Source organism: Rhyacophila brunnea, unplaced genomic scaffold, assembly GCF_057557595.1.
Source record: "Rhyacophila brunnea isolate RB1 unplaced genomic scaffold, BYU_Rbru_1.0 scaffold_4, whole genome shotgun sequence".
NCBI lineage: Eukaryota > Metazoa > Arthropoda > Insecta > Trichoptera > Rhyacophilidae > Rhyacophila > Rhyacophila brunnea.
In genome coordinates this window covers 54,253,456-54,276,594 of record NW_028233068.1, presented here as the reverse complement: position 1 = coordinate 54,276,594, position 23,139 = coordinate 54,253,456, and the positions used below count along the sequence as shown (strand labels likewise).

The 23,139-nt window shown below is 32.9% G+C and overlaps 1 protein-coding gene across 2 annotated transcripts in view; it reads right to left on the bottom strand.

Moving 5' to 3' along the window:
* Nucleotides 1-2,868: 2,868 nt before the first annotated feature.
* ort (glycine receptor ora transientless) overlaps nucleotides 2,869-23,139 on the bottom strand; it is a 55,078-nt gene continuing 34,807 nt past the window's right edge. For both annotated transcript variants that reach the window (XM_085954297.1, XM_085954298.1), the window contains exons 8-10: nucleotides 18,006-18,166; nucleotides 14,154-14,259; nucleotides 2,869-13,106 (exon numbers count right to left, since the gene is read on the bottom strand). In XM_085954297.1, the coding sequence (XP_085810423.1) occupies nucleotides 12,924-13,106; nucleotides 14,154-14,259; nucleotides 18,006-18,166 (450 nt within the window). In that variant the 3' untranslated portion in view covers nucleotides 2,869-12,923. The remainder of the gene's footprint in view (nucleotides 13,107-14,153; nucleotides 14,260-18,005; nucleotides 18,167-23,139) is intronic.

The window sequence follows — 23,139 nt, the reverse complement described above, 5'->3', positions numbered from 1 at the left end:
AGGCCTTCATCCAGCAGTGGATTGAGTGGAGTGATAATAATGGCATTATAAATATATATAGGTAAATAATATTATAATTTATCACCGATTTTGATAAATATAACAATTCATGTGTAAGTAAGGAGTAGAATAAGGTTGAGGAGGCCTTCATCCAGCAGTGGCTAGGTCCAGATTGATGATGATAAGGATGATGAAAATAGGTAGATATTATACAATATCACAAATTTTGATAACTACGTATAACAATTCATATATCTAACAGGAGTAGCATCAGGTTGCGGAGCCCGTAGTGGATTGGTATAAATATGTAGATATTATAATAATTATATCACCTGTTGTTATGCTGTCTTTCACGTTGATTAATAAAATTAAAATAAATATTTCTTTCATTCCTTCAGTAGATTCAAATTTGCCATATTAATATGACTATATTGTAATCTATGGAAATTAGTAGCCTTTAGGTAATTATTCAATAAAAAAATAGTGTGTGTGAGCCACAAAGAAGTATTTAAAAAAAATCAAATTTGGAATACAATTAAGTACAAAAATTTCAGTGGGGGCGTTTTTAGACAATGCAAGGATTTCGAATTGTTCCAAAATTTTCCAAAGTTTTTTCAACGCAAAAAAATTAAGTGCGCCAATGTGTACATGGTGACATTTGAATAAAAATAATTAGTTCTATCTGTCAATAAAGGATTAGAAGGTATTAAGCGACGAACATGTAATTTTGTTAGGCATCAACAGTAAATATGGCGATCGTATACGGTATGTAAGAAAATATCGGATATAAACGTCACGTACCTGTGAAATCATGAAAAATTTCTGAAATATGTTCAATTCAATCGGTAGATGAATCAGTAGCGCACATTTTGAAGTGAAGATGTAAAAATAACATTAAAATGTCGCTTAATACTTTGGACGCGGAAGACGCACACGGTGCGTAATGACCAGGCGGCCGATCGATGTAATTAACGTGCATTTTAAAGGGGGCAATTAAAATCTCATTATCTATTCAGCAGCGAAAGCGTTAAATGAGCTGTTGGCGCATTTTCCAAAATCTCTTAGTATAATAATATATAGGAGATTATTTTTTCAATGGTAGCTAGCAAAGAGATTAGACTCTGGCACCTCTAGGCACCGTGCAATGTCTTTGGTAGGTAGTTATTTACAATCAAATAAACAAAATGTGCTAACAAAACAGTTTTGTTGTGTATTCATAGGTGCCACTGTTAACTTATAATAATATATAATTTGATGGATTACTGGGCACAGACCTCTAAACTTATCTGTATAATGGCCAAAAATGGAACTACGAACTACCATAGGACGGCATTTTGAAAATTTCATTTGAATGTTAGATTTTGTCCAGTTACCTTGATTGGGTAGTTTTCGACAGTGGCTCCCCCTTCCCATTCTACAGATAAGTTTGTAGGTCTGTAACAGCATTAGCGTGAAGTTTGATAGTTTTGACGGAAAATAATTCATAGTGATGATATAATATAGACTACAACATAATATTATAATTTCGATCACATAAGTCGAATTTTATGATTTTTTGTTGTATTTTATGTAGTATTTTCAAAGAGATTGAAGACTTATTTTATATTTTTCTAAAAAAATTAATGTTGCATAAATCAATAACCTATTTTGAAACGATGATTTTTAAAAATTAGGGAAAGATTTCTTTGAAAAAATGTCACCCGACTGCGTCCTGAAAAACATGCAATATTGACTTACTTATATGTGATTGTTGCCACCGCCCATTGATCTATGATTAACTATTTATTTTCTTTGTGAGTGCCCTAAAATCACCTGGAAAAATATTAATTATTTTTCCCTATTTTTAATAATTTACAATAATAGTAAATATGTATGCATTTACAAAAAAAACCTCTCTGTAGATAACCATTTTTTTTTATCAATTAGGAAAAAACATGTAGCACGTGGTGATGTGTAAACTGTGTCTAACTAATTTTTCACTTACTAAGTACTATTATGTATTATATTATAACATCCACTCGTTTAATCCACAGCATCTCAATTATAATGTTAATGTGGCTAGGTACCTACTAATACCGACAGAACTGTCTGCCTTCAGCAAACGGCCCCTCTAGGGTACGAAAAGACCGGATCATCGCCCTCCAGTCTATTAGTCAGCTGGTCTTGAATAAGTAAGTTACCCTCCTCCTAGCTACTATTCAAATATAATAAAAATATTTACTAAGTAATCATAATAATATTAAATAAGTAGTATTAATTATATTAATATTAGAGTCAGCAACCTTAAAGGGTTAGAGACATGGCGTGATGTATACAGGTCGATCCGTATTGGTTGAGACCTCGTACGATGTGTCAGGTAGTCTGTCGACTCTCCAAGGACAAGAAATAAAATCAAAAAAAAAAGCAATAGGAGAAATTCTTTTCGAGTGAGATGACGTTATGTTAAGAACGAAATGTTAAGTTGCGATTAAAGATAAATGTTATAAGATTGAGCTAGTATATTTAGTTTAAGTTATTGTGAGAAGTTATTTAAGAGACTTAGTGAATAATAAAACAGTTAACTTACGTTGAGTTATTTATTGTGAACCTTTCCCTACTCCCGGCGAGTTAAGAAATAACGGAAGAGAAGTATTAAAAAATGTGGTGAAATGTACGAAGTAGCACTACCTACGTGGTATAATGAATAAAGAATAGACATAAAATTTTATCATGTGTTTTTTGTTAACTTTATTTAATATCAGTATAAGTTTATTACATCATTTTATAAATTTATTCCGTTTAAATAGGTACGTAATCTATCATAATTACAATTTCTTCTAATAATTATTACATTCGGATTATGGATTGCTATAACAGTAAAGAAGCATCTCATGTGTTTATCTTACAATACGTGCAAAATACTTATTACTGTTGAAAGAGATACTAACAATAATAATTATGGGCAAAGATTGACGGATATTAACATGTTTGCTATAACAATAAAATTAATAATGATTTATCACTATCATTAATATTAATTTAAATATATATTTATTAAATATTTAATAATAAGGTGTACGTACATAGTAGATAAATTTTAACGATAATAATTATTACATTCAAGAGATTCAGCATTTATTTTGTGGTAATCATGCACATTTTCCATTGTTAATGTATCACAATATGGTATTCACCATTTATGAAAATTATTAAGCTCAGGTACAACATAAGTTTCGTTCCCATAGTAAACTTGATCAAGTATGGTTGTGGTATGCGAACGAAAGATCTGTAGTAAATTATACCTATAAGTATTAACCGGTTCTATGCGTTCAGCGAGTTATCTTGCTCAATAAGGCCGTGATTGACAGACTGCACATATAAATTTCGCGAGTTACCTATCTCGCCCCACTTTAAACTCAAATTACTAGCAACTGTCGATTGATTTACATAATGTAAAAATTTAAGCACACAGTGACATCTGTTTGAATAATTATAAAATACTAAGTCACAAATTATAGGTATTACAGCGATTATAGTAAGAGCTTTGCTCTACATTCAACGTTTGTCGTTAAAAACCTGTGGCCTGTCAGATACTGCCATAGTAATATCGTGAGGCATAGAAAAGGTTAATTAGGTACCTATATACCAAGACGTTTAATGATACATTAATAAATACAATAATCCATTCCAATACCTAATATTTTATTAATAATCATTACAAGATTATGGCTAGAATTTATTTGGGCGCAATACCCCCCACGACCAGTCTCTGGGAAATGGAAAGGATGAAATATTTTATAAAAGAAGCTGTCTGTTTTGGATAACATTATTTTAATTATACAAGTAACCTTGATATTTATAGCGTTCATGAATCTTTTATGTTACAATATTATATTATATTATATACAAACTCTGAATTTTCTGAACAAGAAAGATGACAAAATTTAACCATGTTCAGTCACAAAAGAATGGATAACAATTAATTACAAAAATGCATTCTTCACAATAACTATTTATGTATTAGATATTATGTTATACTCCCATAAAATCATTTTTTAAAACAATGAAAAAAATAACGATAAGCTATAATTTTCATTTAATCAGAAATTAAAGGGCCAAGTGCCAAGTGCTTCAGTAGTAAAGTTCTACTATAATAGACATCTCGCGACAGAAAAGGAAGCATATTATTTAATACAATTTACTGATAGTTAACATTTTAAAGTGTTTTTAATTCAAAGATAAAATGAAAACATTTTATTTAGATTCACTGAATACTTTCAACTAATAAAATTACATATTTTACAACGTTTTTCTTAGCTCGTATTCTTATTTGTCTGGTACAAATCTTGCAATCGATTTTTAACTAACTTCCTGACTTGCTAGACATTTGAAACTTTTAGAATATATCAGAACACGATGCCAATGCATTTTTTTATTACATTTAGCCATCTTTAAGTAGAATTGAATTCATTTTCAGTTAATTTTGTTTTGTATGAAAAGTTATTTCGACACCATTATTGGTTGCTAGTCTGGGGTCCTAGCAACTAAATTATTAATATATTCGTGTGTTACTATGGAAATCAATATGACATGTCAAGTACAAATTTTTTTGATTGTTTAAGCTAGTCAAGTCAAGTTTATATGGTTCAACAGAAAATTTAAAAATTTTGTAGGTATAATATATACTTTTATCATATAAATTTAGTTTGATAAAATCTCGATTTTGTAATAGTTGTTGTTTTTCATGAGATTCAGCATTTTCTTCTTGGTAATTCATTATGATTAATTTTATTATAAACTGAGTTATCACTGTATTCACCATTGTTTATAGGTACAACATGTGCTTCGCTCACTTGGTAAGCTTTTTCAAATATTGGTACCGAAAATTACATTTTACTTTGTGTAGGGCCACTGTGTAGGGTTTAAATTATTGTCAATAGTATGTGGTGGAGAGTATAAGGAGAGGTAATGATGTGTTGTAGAAAAGGGATAGTTGGTATAATTGAGTGGAGGGTGCGCGAATTTTTAATGTGAATATTGTAAGAAGTGGGGAGTAATTAGAGTTTAAAATGTTGTTGATCAATGTGTTTATTATAGGAATTCTAAAGTATTGACTTTTAAACCTATTTTATCAGTTTGGTGAAGGATTTTGAAATTATTATCTTTGACAAATTTATTCAATTAGTTTTCGATGCATATTCTGGAAAATTATTACTTTTTAAACATCTAATGTAGTCGTTGCCTATGATATTGAAGGCACATTAGGTCTTCCCAAAGTAGACCCGGTTGCAGTCATCGCATGGTAATAATAACAATATATTTAACTTGAAATCATTTTTTTTATATCGAACCAGCTCCGCTATAAATCCTTGTACTTAGATTTTTTTGATTTCGTTTATACCTTTGTTTTTTAATGTTTTTAGATAAGTAGATAATTTAATATGAATTATCAGTAAACTGTTTTAAATTGTGTGCTTCGTTATTTTGCCGCTAGATGATCTTAGTAGTATTTATAACACTTCCCTATCTTATGTTAATAGTTTATTGTCAAAAATAAAAAAAATCTTTTCAAGTGATTTAGCAATTGAAATACAAAAAGATAATTATACAATTTTCATTATGTAATATTTCTCCAATATACACTCAACAATATTATTATAAACATAACAACAGTATTAATCTGATAACTTCAAATAAATATCATAGGTACCATAATATTACCTGTTTTATTAAATATTATGTAGGTATAGGTCTGTTACCGAAAGTTGAGGCGATCACAGATACGAAAGATTGGGTGTATTGGTGTATTTTTGAAGAATACAGTATTCTTTTACAGGCTGTTCTTTTTTGATTAGTTCGATTGTTTTTCCTAATGAGTATTCTGGTCGCCTCAGCTTTCGGTAACAGACCTATACTCCTACCAATTATCTTTGTTATTTAACTAGATACCCTGAATGCTACTAATATGTTGATGCTAATTGATTGAATTATTCATTTATTAGCTATTATCATTTATAACTTTCATTGTAAAAGCCTCTATTTAAATTCTATTTTCAAATTAACCTATTCACTGCATCCACCGCAACTAGTGCGTTGCCCATCAGGTGGCCATTAGATATAATCAGCATGGTATTTACATCTGGTAATTAAATATTAATTAAAAGGTCCGCAGCGAATGGGTTTTAATCGTTAATGTAATAGTTTCTCAGATCATTGAGTGGTTTAAAGATATCTTGAATCGTCTAATGGAGGTGAATCCTCGACCACATCGGTGATGACTGCCAAGCCCCTGTATAGGTTTGAAAGGAAGATCTTTTGACACATTGATGAGTGATAAAGTATATTCACACTCGACAAAAGAAAACTGTTTTTCTCTCCATTCTCGAACAACGACAGCGTGTTTCGTCCACTATAAATAGTTTTGCTAATCTAAGGCCTTGTCCTTATCGTGACTCGTGCGTTCTCCAGGTACAAGTGACATGAGTGAGCCGTCCTCAAGCACTCGCAAGGTGTTATCTTTCGCGCGACATGCGCAAGCGATCGCGAGATTCTCGACAACTCGACGTTTATAAAGCCTTGAGCGAGAGTTTTTTTTATTGCCATTCCAAAATACATTACAGTTACTAGAGAGTCTTGATTGGGTAGTTTTTGACAGTGGCTCCCCCATCCCATTCTACAGATAAGTTCGTAGTACCAGTAGCGCACCCAGGGGGGGGGGGCAGGGGGCCTTGGCCCCCCCCAAAATATGAAAATCATCAGAATGATTTTACATATTGAAATCGAAAGCCAATAAACTATACCTTGGGCTTAGACAAACAACACGGCAAAAAATTATTTGTAATTCTCCGGCACCCTTTTTAGTAATATTTCTTAGATTTTAATTTCTAATACAAAAATTTCGAAACACTAATGTCAGGTTTTTTTAGAAACCCGTTCCCTAATGAAATTCTCGGTGTCCACCCGAATTCCGGAGTGGTATTCCGGTGGTGGTGGTGGTCATGGCTGGGGAGGGTTGACAGGGGTCTAGCCTGGGGGCCCGGGCTGTGGGGGGCCCAGCGTGTCGGGTTGACCAGATAAGTGAGATAAACACATTTCATAAATTAGCTTTAATAGTAAAAAAAAGTCGCCTGCGGCGCTATTACACTTCATAACTATAAACATTTTAATTTATATAAATGTCCAATATATTTTCTGATTATTATGTGTCGGCAGCTCCATTATTAAAGTAGATGACGTACTGAAAATCGCCAATAATTCACTGTATAAGTACCCTCAATTTGAACTAAAACACAATTTGAAAAACGTTAATGTAGTGTTTCACACTGCCTTTAATCTAAGCGGTGGATAGGGGGCCCGTCAAATACCCTAGCCCAGTGGTCGGCAAACTCATTAGTCAATAGAGCCACATATCAACAGTACAACGATTGAGATTTCTTTTGAGAGCCAAATTTCTTAAACTTAAATTATATACGTAGGTAGTTTAGTTAAAGTCCTAATTAAATTATAGGTAGGTACACTGAATAAAACTGAATATCATACGTAATAATGATCTTATTTATTAATAAAAATTAAATTGTAAGTAAGGTATCCATAAAATTGAATCATGACAATGACTGACAAACTCAATGTGAATAATGGCCTTGCACCTCCTTGTAAAGTTTGGGTAAGTCAGGTTCGTATGTTGTTGATTTAATTTTAAACACGATTCCAGGTTCTCATCAATAAATCGATTTCTCAATTTACTCTTGATTTCCTCTCTTGGAAATCTTTTTACTAACCACAAAACTTGCAATATTAACATTGTTGAAAGATTTTATTCAGTACCTAATTAAATACAGAACTTTATTTTTCTTGACTCTTCTCCTCAGCTGCTTTCTTCCTTGCATCATCGACAGAATATTTAGCGCAAAATTACGAGTTTTTAGTTGTAGTATCTCTCTAAATTTGAATGCGTCAATTTTTCCCGACACATAAATACAGGTCTGGAAGCCATTTAAGTTTTGAATAAACGCGAAGTCTCGGTCTATTCAACATTGTATTTACGGTTATCCTCTTCCATTTTCTTTGCTGCTTCTTTGTAGCCATGTCAAATATGACAGAGAGCATATGTGGCAGAGCCGCACTCAAGGGGCCAAAGAGCCGCAGTTTGCCGACCACTGCCCTAGCCTGAGGGCCCGTTTCAGGATGTGGGAGCCATGGTGTAGGTACACCGAGTGCAATAGACAAAAGACCGATAAACGAGATATAAGGCTGTGTTGTATTGAGTAGGTTGTGTATAATTTAAAGGCAATAATACTTTTTGTGTTCATTTTCAATTAATATGTTAGAACCTCAATATTAAAAAACCAAAAATCTGCAACATTCTGCGAAAAGAACGACTACACCCACTACGGTGGTGGTGTAAATCAAAGGAACATTTTTTTCGGTGGAATTCGGAATAAATATTGTATTGTTGTTTTAATTTAATAAAACGTATTTTTTTTTAGTACTTATTCCACTTTTATTAAATAGATTAGGACCGGTTTCGTCCGCCTCTGAGGGACATTTTCAAGTAGTTGAAAATGTCCCTATGTATATCGCCATGTATTGTGAAAATATGTAAAAATATTTATATGAAGAAGAAAAAGAGCCTATGGGACTAATTTACATTCTCCTCCTTGGGCCCCCCCCCCAATAATAATTCCTGGGTGCGCCACTGCGTAGTACTGTACCTATCTGTCTGATTTTGGTACTAAGTTCTCTTTTGTGATACTCTTTTGATCGTTGTGCGGCTGATTTCGCCATAATTTAGTTAGTCCGTCTAAGGGCGGTACTTTGCATAGGTATGTCACTGACGGAAGTTACTATTCTGCGCGCCAAACCGTTTCATTTCAAAAATGAATTATCCCGAAAATGATACCCAAATATTGAATCTTCTTCCAGATGTGGCCTTCCATTATAGTTTTCCTATAAAAATGCTGAAGATAATTCTTTCAGTTTGCCATTTTTCTACGGAAGAAAAAAAACAACAAGCAGGATAATCTTGAGAGTGAAAAGAAAATTAGTGATCCTAGTGATCCTTTTTACTTTTCACTTTCACACATGTCATAGTTGGGTTTCGGGAATTTCCCGACGGGAATTCTCGAGAAATTTTCGAGATATTCCATCCCGAATCTCAAGAATTGAAATTTTTAACATTTCTTAATTATCAAATATTAATTGAAAAAACGATTTTCCATATGAAAAAAGTGACAGAAAACACAAAATGTTCAATGACTGAAGGGGGCATTAAACACAATTAAACCAACGTCGACTCAAAATGAGCGCAATTTTTGCAACATCAGGGAATTTTGTGTCTCAAAGGCGTACGCGATTGTCAGACGCAGCCATTGTCTGTGTTTTTTGAAATTATATTTTAATAAATAATGTTTTGAATATTTTTTTTCCTACTTCTATTTTATTTGTCTGTTTTACAGTGATTTCAGGATTTTTACAGGTTTTTTTTAAATTTCCCGATTTCTCGAGAATTCTTTTCTGGAAATCCCGAATCTCGAGAATTCAAAATTTCATCATTTCGGGAAATCCCGAATCTCGAGATTAAGATTTTCTCGGGAAATACCCAACTCTATCCACAACGATATTAGTGAGTGCATTCGATGTGCGTTGGACCATCAACACAATATGCCTTCAGTTACGTAACACCCCATTAAACCTCTAAACAGTTACATAATATTCTTAAAAATACAAAATAAGCTCGATAAGGGTACGTAGGTACTGTCACATACCTAATATTTTATTTATGATTGTGGAAAGTAAATTATACCTCATTGAAATAATATAGCCATTTTAGGTAGATAATTAGTAAAGTTTATACGTCATAATAATAATATTATTTTTATTTATCTACTCAATTATTGGCACCTATGGAATATTAAAGTTAATGATTAGATATACATACATAATCATGTTGAATTTCTTAGTATTTGTATGTATATTAGAAAATGCAAGAATTGAAAAAGTGAAACTGTGGGGTTCTTTGCAATACATTATCTTTTCTTTAAAATTGACACATTTTACAAGTTAAAACTAGTTAGATATTATGCTTAGATTATAATATTTCGACAATATTTCGTTGGTGCTTTGCTGGATATTTGCGAATAGTTATAATCGATCAATTTTCTAGATATTGAGTGACATTTTGGCTTATATTTTAAATGGTAAATATGTTTAACATCAGACTCAATACCAATTATATGTATTTACTCTTATAAATACGATTTGAAAAATTAATTCGACAAAATACCTACATGCATTTTAATATTAGTTGATAATATTGGTACCTAAAGTCGCGTCCAAACCCGTGCGCATTGACTTAGTACAAGATACCAGAAAATGCCTACAAATGATACACATATAATTTTAATCAATATTTATTTCTAAACACATCTAAACGAGTGCAAATAAACTGAATTGGATTATTTTGTTTGAGGCAGTAATGGAAGTGCAATTATTGAAGTATAACATGGCTGCTCTTATTAGAATATTACTTTGTCTTGATATTATAAAAGGGTAGTAAATGAAGGCACAAATGAGTGCGAACAAATATGTACTTACGATGTACGTATGTATAAATCCAGGGCTGGATTTACCATAAGGCTAAATGAGCTATAGCCCAAGCCTCCCAAATTCGTAGGGGACTCGGACGTCGAAAGATAAAATTCAGAACCAATTAAGACAGAGGGAGTGGCTGCCTCCATGCAAATTAATTTGAGGAATATTTTGACAGAAGTAATTACTAGCTAGGTATATTCAATAAAAATACACACATATATATAAATATGTCTACATTTTATCACTTTATCTTCCACTCAGTGACGTCCCGTGGGGGTAGGTAGATTGAGCGTCGCTTAGGGGCGGCAGTTACTCGAAGGGCGGCAAATCGAGGATATTCATTTGATATATAGATAGAAATAGCTAAACTTATTATACCTTTCCATTAAAAAATTCAGCTCACTGGTTGGAAACAATGTATTAATTAACATAAACTGTTTAACAGGACTGTATTTTTTTGTCGGGTTCGAGATGACTAGTTTACTTCCGTTGCTCTTTGACGTCCTTTGTGACCAGATATCGATTTAATAACGCCCAAACCTTTGCGATCTCAGGCTAAAAATATCATTACAAATGTTGCTAAGTTTTGTGAAGAAGAAAAGCGACACGGATCGCCATTAATTCATCAAAAAAGAGCAAGTAGGTATAATAAGTAGCAAATAATAAGTCACTGTATTACCAACGTCAAAAAAATATTTATAAATTTAATTTTGTTTGTTTGTTTTAGTGGTAGATATTTTATTATTAATGTATCAATACAACACATTTCTTAGATATTGGAGTCATGAAAGGATGATAAAAAATACTGTATAAAAATGGGGCGGCATTTTGTCTAGGGACGTTACTGTTCCACTTTATTTAAACCTTTTAATTCTGGTTTTAACACCGAGTAGTTTTGCGCATAATTTGAGTGGAAAGTGTGTTACACACCGCGTCAACTGTCTACACTTGTACGTCAAATAGTTTTAAATCTTTCAATGGAAGCAGTGTTGTCATATTTTCATACAAATATGTAAAAATTATAGTATTTTGAACAAATTATAGTACACAGAAAATATATCGTTTTCAATCCTTCAAAAATATAATATTTTTGGCGCATTTGTCGTAAAATTATGGTAGGTATAGGTACCTAATATACATTTTCACGGAATCATTAATTTGGAAATATTGACATGATATTATGATGTTGAAAAGAAGTCCATCGGTGATAGAATTACGTGCGTTAGCGAAACGTTCACGAAAAACGGCCGTTTTGAAACCGGTTTGAGGCAGGCAATGCGCAGGCTACGAATGCACTGCGATGCGTTCATCTAGCAAACGAAAAATGCCCGAATCTACAGGGCTTATAGATAATTTTCCGACCATGTCCGATCTTAATAGGATCATAATATGGGCCTCCACAGAGTAGAGGTTTGTATTAAGAGATTTTGTTTTTTATGAGAAATGGATGTCAGCCACTAGCTCAACCTATTAGGTCCATACCCTGCCTCATACACAAATTGAAAAACAATATGTGTACTTTGCCAGACCCAGGATTCGAACCTGAGACCCACGGCGTGATAGTCCAACGCTTATGCCGCGCGGCCACCGTGGATAACCACTTATAGATAATACATAGAAATTATTATTGAAATCAATTTAAAAAAAAAAATCGGTGTGTGTACTTATGTACGCGCGTTAGAAGTTATACTTCTTTGGCGTAACAAAACAAAACTTGTGATAAACTAGATTCTTTGAATAACTCTTAATTATCTTGTTAAATTACACACTCAAGAAAATGCCGGACAACGAGAAACGCCGTTGGTTTATTTATATACAGTTTAATTTATAGTACTAAATTATATAATGGTTTATCGTTGTTTTTATATTTAAAGTACCTACTGTCACTGACGTTTAATCGTTTTTTACGTAAGGAATTGCAAATGGCCGACAATAATAAATTCGCTGCCTAGGCAACAGAACAATTCTAAACTATAATATTATACTGTATAATCGCCACGATTGCAGTATCATACTGTGGCGTAAAGGTAGTGCGTTCGGCTGATAACTGAACAATCGGTGGTTCGAATCCGATCGAGTGCGTTTTTTTTCGTGTGAAAAAATTAATTATTTGTTACATGTCACACGCCAAAAATACACTCTGATCTGATTTTCCAAACGCGCCAAAAGAAGTATAACTTAAAAAATATACCACCCGAAGAAATATTCGATTGAAATAAATTATTATTGTCCGCACGGTCAATGCTCGTGTATGCTCCCATGTCTTTGAAACATACTGGTTTATTAGTCAGGTTTGAACGCAACTTTAGACCGTCACATATATTGATAAAATAGATATTATCTTTAGATTTATTTTATATATATTTAGCGAACATGATCCAGTAGGTGGCGTTGAGGACGGCGAAGAGAAAGGGGAAGAAGACGCGCGAGAACCTGTCGATGTTGAGCGCCCTTATCCGTCTGGTCTGCGCTGAGGGCCCCTTCTTTTTAGGCTTGGGCTTTGGCTGCGGTTGACTGTTGATGAACAGGGCATTGTCCTTGGAAAGAATACACTTCATAATATTACTTTATTTGGTTATTATCCAATGTATTAATACTTTCTATTAATATTATTAAATCACAAAAAAGCAATACTCGAGTAGGTATATATATATAATAAGTTCCATACAGTGTGGCCCTTGAAGAAAGCATATTTCATTATATAACTCTATTGTTATCTGGATGGGAAATGCCTTGTTCAGAAGGCCATGGTGGCTTGTAGGTATACAACAAAGGAAAATACTATTTAGCCCTGATCTAAACCTGGAAATCAAATTAAAAATGGTAGGCTATATTATGAAGATCATAATATGGACCTACACAGAGTGGAGGTTTGTATTAACAGGTTTTTACGAGAAATTGATGTTAGCTACTTGCTAAGCCTATTAGGTACTCTGACTCCAATTAAGAACAATATGTGTGTTTTCCAAATACAGGTTTCGAGCCTGGGACCCACGACAGTATAAGCCGACGCGCCAGCCACTCGGCCGTGGTGGGTCATGATTTTACCGCAATATGTAAAATGATTAACCCTCGTACAAACCAGGTTGCAATATACGAGCAGCTCAATTGTAAGCCAAACATACTTGAGTAGCTCACTATTTTCAACCAACACATGATTTTACTGCCAGAAATTGTGATTGACATTTTATGATTCACGACATGGCTATATTAATATTATTATATTGTTCAAGTTGACAGGGCTTGAGGGCAAAACCATGTCATATCCTAATAAAATATGGGCCTTCACAGAGTGGAGGTTTGAATTAATACATTTTTTTTTACGAGAAATGGATGTTATCCACTTGCTGAACCTAAATTGTGTAAAACAAAATGTGTTCTTGCCAGACCCAGGATTCGAACTTGGGTCCCACGATGGCATAGGTCGACGCTTAAGCCACGTGGCCATCGTGGAACTAAATAGAGGGCAAAATCAGCGTATAATAATCTAATTGGACAGGCGCGGATTCGGATACATTTACGCCAACAATATTGCAGAGGGTTGTGGCTGTCAAGATAAAAAAGCGTAACAAATTGAGAAAAACCTTTGGTAATCCAGGACTTGCATCAGGCGGAGGAGGTTTGGGTGCATCAGAGTCTCCTAGGACGATATTCACCAGGCAGTACTCCATCAAGGCCATAAATACGAACCTGAAATAGAAAAATACATAATGTATATAGGTAGGTCTCATGGTGTTATTTTGTCTGTGAAACTAAACATTTTATTTAGTACTAATTATAGAACACAAAAACATCTACATTGTTATAAGCTCTTACAGATTAATTCAGAATTTGTAAGATCCAAAAACCGGAGCTATTCGGATTACTTTCAGCATCTCGTAAAATAATTACCAACAGATTACAAAATGGCTTTTCTGTTCTTTGTTATACTGGGCTATTACGAGCATGATACAATTTGTGCGATTGAGGTGTCAAAGTCGCTGATAACGAAATTTAATTTTATAGAAATGGCCGTGTAATCAAAATAATTTTATTTATGACATAATTAATGAAAATTTGGTAATGTATTCGTCGCCACTATTAAATATAATCCAAACACACGATTAAGACAATTATACTAATAATATTTTAATTGATCAATAATGTCAATAAATAACCATCGAACACTGTAATTTTGATAAATTTTGAAAATTTCGATATCCATTTTAAAAAACCCACTTAGGGTTTTCAAAGTATTAATAATATTACAATTAATAATAATGTAACAATTCATAATATTGCTGGAACGAATAAGAAAATGTATTCTGTCTCTATCTATACACGTATAGTATTTAAGCAAAGGCAAACGGCCTATCTGAATAGTCTTGATAATGGTGTTACAACCGAAATAGCCATCGACAAACCTTTTTAAAAAAAATAAAAAAAACCTGTAGAATTTAATATTAATTATATTTTCATTTCTTGTAAAATGGAATTCTACCAAGTAAATGCTAACTCAATTAATACATTATTGAATCTTTACACGTGGTCGATTAACTAATATATTATTATTGTGTAGTATTGCGAAGCGATGGTTTTGATCTTCTGAAAATACGTAATATTAATTATAATATAAAACCATTAGAAGAAGCGTAGTTAAGTAAAAATGACCATAATATAATTATTCATTAAAAGCAAAGGTACTTAAAATTATTATATAAGTACATAGTACGTTATATATAATAATATGTATGTATATTATATACCTATTATGTTAAACATTTACTACAACAGGTCATCAGTCTCACTACCGAAACAGTAAATCCAGGCTTTGATAAAATTACATAAATAGATTGTGACGTAACCGGGAGTCGATCTGAAGCCAGTGCCTTACACATTGGAGTAACTGGGCCGCACATACAGCATACTATAAACCGTACGCCACTGGCAGGCAGGTACATAATATACATTTTATACATCATTATTGAATAGTCAGTAAACCTAGAATTTTTAATTAATTATTGACATCGTTGAAAAGAAAAGCTTCAGACCCTTTCATGACGCAGTCTATTGATAAACAGCTGACGAGTGAGAGCGATTTTCACGAACCAGCTAACTCAAGAAAATCATTTATCAATTTCGTAATACGTTAGGTAAGTAGGCAGGTGGTGAGGTAGGTGTCAAACTTTCTTTATAAGGTTAGAACCAATTATTTTTCTCCTATCCTCGAGACAAAAGTCGTGCTCATTCATTCATCAGACTCCTCTGCCTATTGTTGAAGACATTTTGACCAAAAAATCAATAGTAGAAATTCAATGCTTAAAAGATTTTCTCTAATTGAAATCATTTTAGTCATTGCGTAATATAAGAAAATTACCTTAGAATTTTAAACAATAATTTTTCTCAGGAATGTCTAAGTTTATTAATTAATAATTAAGTATTAGTAAATAAATATAGTTGTTATAGTTTCCCTACTACATTCCCCCTATGCGGACCATTGTAGACTTGGTTGTAGATTGGACATTATATTAATATACGTTTTCTTCTTAATATATAATTAATTGTGTCCGGAAACTTGTACGTATGCAGTTCGCCGTATCACACTTCACCGTGAAATGTTGTATCGGAAATATATGGCCGTATATTAAAGACCTCCAACCTCTTCGTCGTTGTACTGAGATAAAATTCATGTCTAAATAAAACACGGTTCTTTCGATTTATACCTTACAGGAAGCCAGCAGCAAACAAATTTTGAAAATAGCTGTTATACTGGATTATTTTTTAGGTTACGTTTTCATCCTTGAATTCAGGAATATTGTCAAAATCAGCTATAAAAATTGAATTATTGTTCATATTGAATCTATTCAAATTGGAGACCGTCTCTTATACGGTCATCTCTTTCTGATATGATAGCTCACGGCGAACTGTGTCACGGTGAATACAATGAATACAATTTACATGTAACCATAATAATTAATATGTAATAATAAGTAATAGTCGTTAGTAGTTCACCCAACCTATTAGGCATTTATAGAAAATCAAATAAATATTGAAAAAAAACATTTATTTTTCATCAGCCGGTCTAATAACTAGGGTGAGTGTTGTTTCTTCAATACTAAGTAGATAAACAAAGTCGAATTCTTAATTTCTTTTTTTAGCAACGGCTAAAACGTTACACCATTTTTTTTTGTATTCGTTTGATTAATAATGCCATCAATATAATAATTATTATTAATTATAACACAAATATGAAAAATATGAAACTTGTGATTTTGTGAAATACCTGTCTTATGATAACGTTTATATCGGTACACATAACATTGTAACTCAAATTGTTTGCACGACATTTAGGCCCCTTACGCACTGTCGACTGGTCTCTGGCAACCAGTTTAACGGCAAACGCGAGGCAGAAGAAAGGATATTAGCGTTTACGCACGCGGCAACCAGCGGAAAACAAGAACAATTCACTCGGCGACCAGAGTAGAGGGCAATCAATGGGATATCTTGTTTCTTATCACGCGTTCCGCACTGCACGAGCAACCATCAATGAACTTACCCTAAAGTAACCAATATTTTTTCTTCTGGTATGATGACAGTCTCATATTCGTGTCCTGGCCTGTGATTGACGGCCTCAATGCATTCAACATCTCGTCAAATGATCTTACTGACTCTCTAACATAATAGCGCCTGCACACGTGCATGGATTTACTGTCACCAATCGTGTTATTACTATCGCGATAATAACTGTTTAGACGTAAAAGTGCTGGCTGTCTCGCCAATAATTTTCGTCAAGCGTAATCGAGACGCGATGTGTTATTGTATGGTGTTATTTGACCTGTTGTGAAAATTGGTAAACCTCAAAAATGTTTTGCGCAGTGTAATTTGTTTTTTTTTCCGGCAGGTTCACTACTATCCTTCAACTGCGCAGGCGCAGATATCTAATAAATTCCAACTTTTGCGTTAAAATTCAGTAACTTCTGAACTTTTTTGATCCCTGGATGCAATCTTGCAAATTGCTCGATAATACGTGTTTACATATTGTGAATTTTGTTATTTTAGCCGCGATAATATGTACAATCAGAAATAAATCTATGCACCTGTAATCGGAGTATAATGGAAAAAAATATTTTCATTCTTTATCAAATCACTGAAAAACATATTGAATATTCCTTTACTACGACGTTCTTGCAGTAGGGGTGCACCAAATATTTATTTTTCTTCTTCTTCCTATGCTTTTTGAGGCACAAAGCTACTGTAAGTTACTCAGCGAGAAACTGACCAGATTTTTCGTACATTTGTAGTTGCCCTATTGGTCTCTCGTATTTGGTCGGCCACTTTCTGTTTACTGACAGCCATGGTTGCCGGAGACTGGTCGACAGTGCGTAAGGGGCCTTAGTATCCAATAGCTTTGTTGAGGAAACACAATAGCATTGCAATAAAATCTACAAAAGACTTACACAGTGCAGACTGACATGAAGGCGTCCACGGCCTTTAGGTAAGAGACAGGCGGAAGCGACGCCTGAGACTTGGCGTGCTGAGTAGACAGCGTCAGGAGTGATGTCACGCCCAAAGTCACCCTGGCTGGAGCAGCTTCCGGCTTGATCCAGAAGGACACCCACTGCACAACAAAATTAATTCAATAACAATAATTTAATAGGATATTTTTTTAAACGCATAGTTTGAAATTGAAGTGGGTACGCTTAGCAGAATATAATAATAATGTGACATAGGTAAGCTACGGTAAGTCCATATTGACATCATTACGGGAGAGGTAAATTAGTATTTTTACGCGCATCTGGTATTTTTAGTAATAAGATTAGATACTTACGTCTTTTTCTGATATTAAATTCTGTATTTTGTGTTCTGTCTAGTTTTAAATTTATTTCCAAATACATTTTAGTATTTTTATATGCTATTAAATACATTATGAATTACTTTAATTTATCATATGCGTAAAAATGAAATATCAGAATTGTAATAACTCATTTTTCATAAAATTTGGATTGACCCTAGCTTACCTCTCGCATACAAAATAATATAATCCACCATACTTTGATATAGATGCGGAAAGTAAAGTATGCGCACAATTTCAAGTGACTTCACCAATCTGAAGATTTAAAATCCTGTAATTTTGATCTTTAATAATTGACACATTCGTACCAATATACATAAATCGACTGTAGAAAGGAAAAAGGAGTTAACCCTTAGACTATAGATACATCAGTTAACCCTTGGATTTTATCGGATAACATACACGACTAAATACGCACTGTGAGTATTAGCTGCAAATGCCGAATTATTATCTAAATTTTGCTTTTATTTTTTTTTAAACAAGGAATTGAAGTGAGAAAAAAGACCTTACCATCATTTTTATTGAGTTTTCTTTAAGTACCTACATCAGTAATTAATATCAGATTGAAAACATTCAACACCAAAATAATGCATTTAAGGTTTATGTATATTGTATTTTTTAACTTTGACCGAAAACCATAACAAAAGCGTTTTCGTGGCTCCTATAAAATTTGATTTGTGTAAGTTACGTCCTTTTTACTTTTAACAGTCGATATAATATAATATCGATTTTCACTTCGTTCATCAGGTTGAGAACGTATTATAATGTACCCATAAACTATATTTTCTGAAGTATCTATAAGGTGATAAACAAAAGTCTGTAAAGTTGTTTCCATAAAAGTTTTCTTTCGGAATCTTTTATTCGTTCAGCGATAAAATGTTAGTATTCACTTAGTAGTTTCATTTTCTAAAAATATACCACTATTTTCATTAGCAAAAATATTACCTTTTCATTTTGAAAATGCACAGTACGTCAATAATATATTGTATACCATTCTAATCTGTTTGTGATTGAATCCTTAAGTAAAGTTTTAACTCAATCTATCAAAATCTTGCCAGAAACTATACACTACAAATGTGGCGAAGGGTAGAGATAGGCTGTGGAGATCTGGCATAATGCACACTAAACTTCGTCAGCCAGATTTACTATTTATTTTCATTGAATTAAGACTATAAATACCACAATAGTGTTAGTTATTAAATCATTCATAATTTTATATATTTTATAGATAGAAGAACATTTTTATCTATTATGGTTTGGTTTAGGCAGGGTTCAATTGAATTTTAAAACTAACCAACACCATTTGCGATTTGTATTCTTAGTACAAAAAAAAACAAATAAGAGTGTCTGACAAATTTTAATGTGCACTATAATATTATATCGGATATCCACAACTAGAGTTGGGTTTCGGGAATTTCCCGACGGGAATTTTCGAGAAATTTTCGAAATATTCCATCCCGAATCTCGAAAATTGAATTTTTTAACATTTCGGGAAATCCCGGATCTCGTGAATCTTTTCTCGGTATTCGGGATTTCTTAATTATCAAATATTAATTGAAAAAACGATTTTCTATATGAAAAAAGTGACAGAAAACACAAAACGTTCAAGGACTGATCGGGGCATTTAACACAATTATGCCAATGTCGACTCAAAATGAGCGCAATTTTTGCAACATCAGGGAATTTTGTGTCTCAAAAGCGTACGCGATTGTCAGACGCAGCGATTGACGGTCTGTGTTTTTTGAAATTCTATTTGAATTTTTATTATTTATTTATTTTTTTATTTATTATTTATTATTTTATTTATTTATTTATTATTATTTTTGTTTTAGTACTTTTATTTTGTTTGTATTCTTACAGAAATAAAAAAATCATATTTTTTTGGAATATGTCTGTTTTTACACTGACTAGGATTTTTACAGATTTTTTTTTAAATTTCCCGATTTCTCGAGAATTCTCGAGAATTATTTTCTGGAAATCCCGAACTCAAATACCCATTGGACTACAATAAAATGTATCCACATTAATAATACAAATATATCTCACGAAGATTACAATAAAATGATAAGTAGTCACTAATCAGGATCTTGTAAAAGGCATTAGAAAATATCTTGAGGTTACTTTGTGAAGCTTTTTTATATATTACGATGAAACACGAAAAGAACGAGGTGTCGCAACTGACCGTTCAAGTGTAATACAATTAAGTCGGAAAAACCGATTGAACAGAAACTCCCTGACTAAATGGTTAATTTGGAATAATATACCATTTTATCAGATTAACTACAAATAATGAAATTGCAGCGATGATGGCCGAGTATCAAGGATGTAATAAATTATATTATTAATATAATATTTAAGTAGATACATAATTACATAATATAAGGAACAAAATACTTCAAAATATTATATTATATATAAATATATTTACTGCCTTAAGTAGTATAAGGCAATACGTAAGTTAAAAATATTATACGAAACGGTTATCAGAATAATGAAAAGGGAATCTAATTTTCTTTTAAACCAATCTTAATATTAAAGGGCAGCGGAAATCGAATAGGTTTGTAATTACCCACTAAAGAGTAGGTACAACGTACCTTATTTATTTATTTATTATTTACTAGTCTTCAATTTTATGGATTTACTTATATACCTACTATTTTTAGTTGCTTTAGTAAAAACTGTTATTATACAAATAAAAGTATAGTATAAAGGAGTAATTAATAGATCGATTAACTAGTATTTACCTATAAGGTATATAAATTAAATAAAGTATATAAATTATAAATGTGCATAATACGTAAGTACAAAAACTATGTTCGGGTAAAGGAAGAAACAATACGTGTATGTAGGTCATGGCCCCCACAAGGAGGGGACTGACAGGGCTCTAGCTTGTGGGTCCGGGCTTAAGGGGGGGCCCGGCTTGGCGGATTGACCAGCCAAGCGAGATAAACACACATCACAAAATTGCAGTAAAAGTAAAAAATGTCGCCTGCGAATGCAATTTTTGATTATTGTTAACTATAACTCTATAATTCAAGTGAGTGCATTTAAAGATACAAAAAAATCACTAAAAAATACACTGAATACCCTTAACTTTATCTCGAACACCATTTCAAACACGCAAATGTAGATGATCACACTGTTTTAATTAACGTTTGCGATAGGTAGGGATGCCCAATGATTCTAGCCTGGGGGCCCGCTTCAGGATGTGGGGGCCATGATGTAGGTACTATCTTTCAGTGGTACTCTAAAAGTACAGAGTACGTTTCAAAGTTGTATAGGATCACGATTAATGGAATCGGCTTGAATATGTCTTCATCCATCAGTATATTGATACAGATGGGTGATAATGACTACTTTACTTTACTACTTTAAGTCTCGAATTATATTATAGCAATCACAAATTCGTTCAGCGTCTCGTCTTGAATGTGTCTCCTTCCATCTCAACGTTGTGAAGCATTTATTGCTATTGTACGCTGCATAGTGACGGAGGATTGGACTGTAAGCGGACGGAGTATCGCAATCATGGCCCCCACATCCTGAAGCGGGTCACCAGGCTAGGATCTTTGGCGGGGCCCCCTACCTATCGCTAAGGATACAGGAAGTGTGACGTTCTCTACAGCAGCGTTTTCCAAATGGTGTACGCGGTGAAATTAATGTATGGAACTTAGTGTTTTTTTTTGTATATTTTAATACATCCATTTAAATTATGTTGTTGTTGAGTATACAAAGTTAGAAATTGTATCGTACAACCACATAAATTTAGATAATAACATTATTGAAGGAAAATAGCCCCGCAGGCGACTTTTTTTTACTGTTAGAGCAAATTTTTGTTGTGTTTATCTCACTTATCTGATCGACTCGCCACGCCGGGCCCCTCCTGAGCCCGGGCCCTCAGGCTAGAGCCCTGTCAGCCCCCCTCCTTGTGGGGGCCATGATTACAATCATACTCTTGTATTTTATTTATGGCGAATGAATGTAAATGTATCTATCTCTATATAAATAATTATTGGAATTAACTATTTTCACATACTTAGTACTTATTAGTATTAGTAGCTGTGATCAATTCGGTGGCTTTATCTATAAATATATATCTCTTTTCAACTAGGGTTTGCAATACCGGTATTTAAAAACCGGTTTTCCAGTATTTATCAAAACCGAAATACCGGTTTTAAAATTCCAAGATACCGGAATTTTCAGTTTAAGAAAGCACACTAATTTACGTTTTTGAAAATTAAGTATAAGTCATGTGCTGCTAAAATGCAAATGCAACAGATGTGAAATAATGACAAAACAAAATCTATCAATAATGTGATATGACGCGATGAATTATCATAATAATATTTTGAAATAGAACCTAAACATCCATGACAAATGTTCAATTATTCTATAATTATGGATGACTGTACAAGCGCTGAATTTAAGAAGCCTTTCTTGCAGCCGGACTTATTTGCACGTGATGCATACTAGCTTTTTTGAGGGCTTTAGTTAAAATTATTAATATACTTATTCAAATTATGTATAAAAACCACCAGTTCTACAATATCATGACCAATACATATTTTTAAATGTCAACATAATAACTGTAGGTATATAGGTTTTCGCTATAAAATAATATTTTAAAGAGATTTCAATAGATATATTTACTTTGTAAGTACTTTTTTAATGTTTTGACGAATACCGGTACTCAATAAGAAATACCGAAAAACCGGTATTGACATTTTCATTCGGTATTGCAA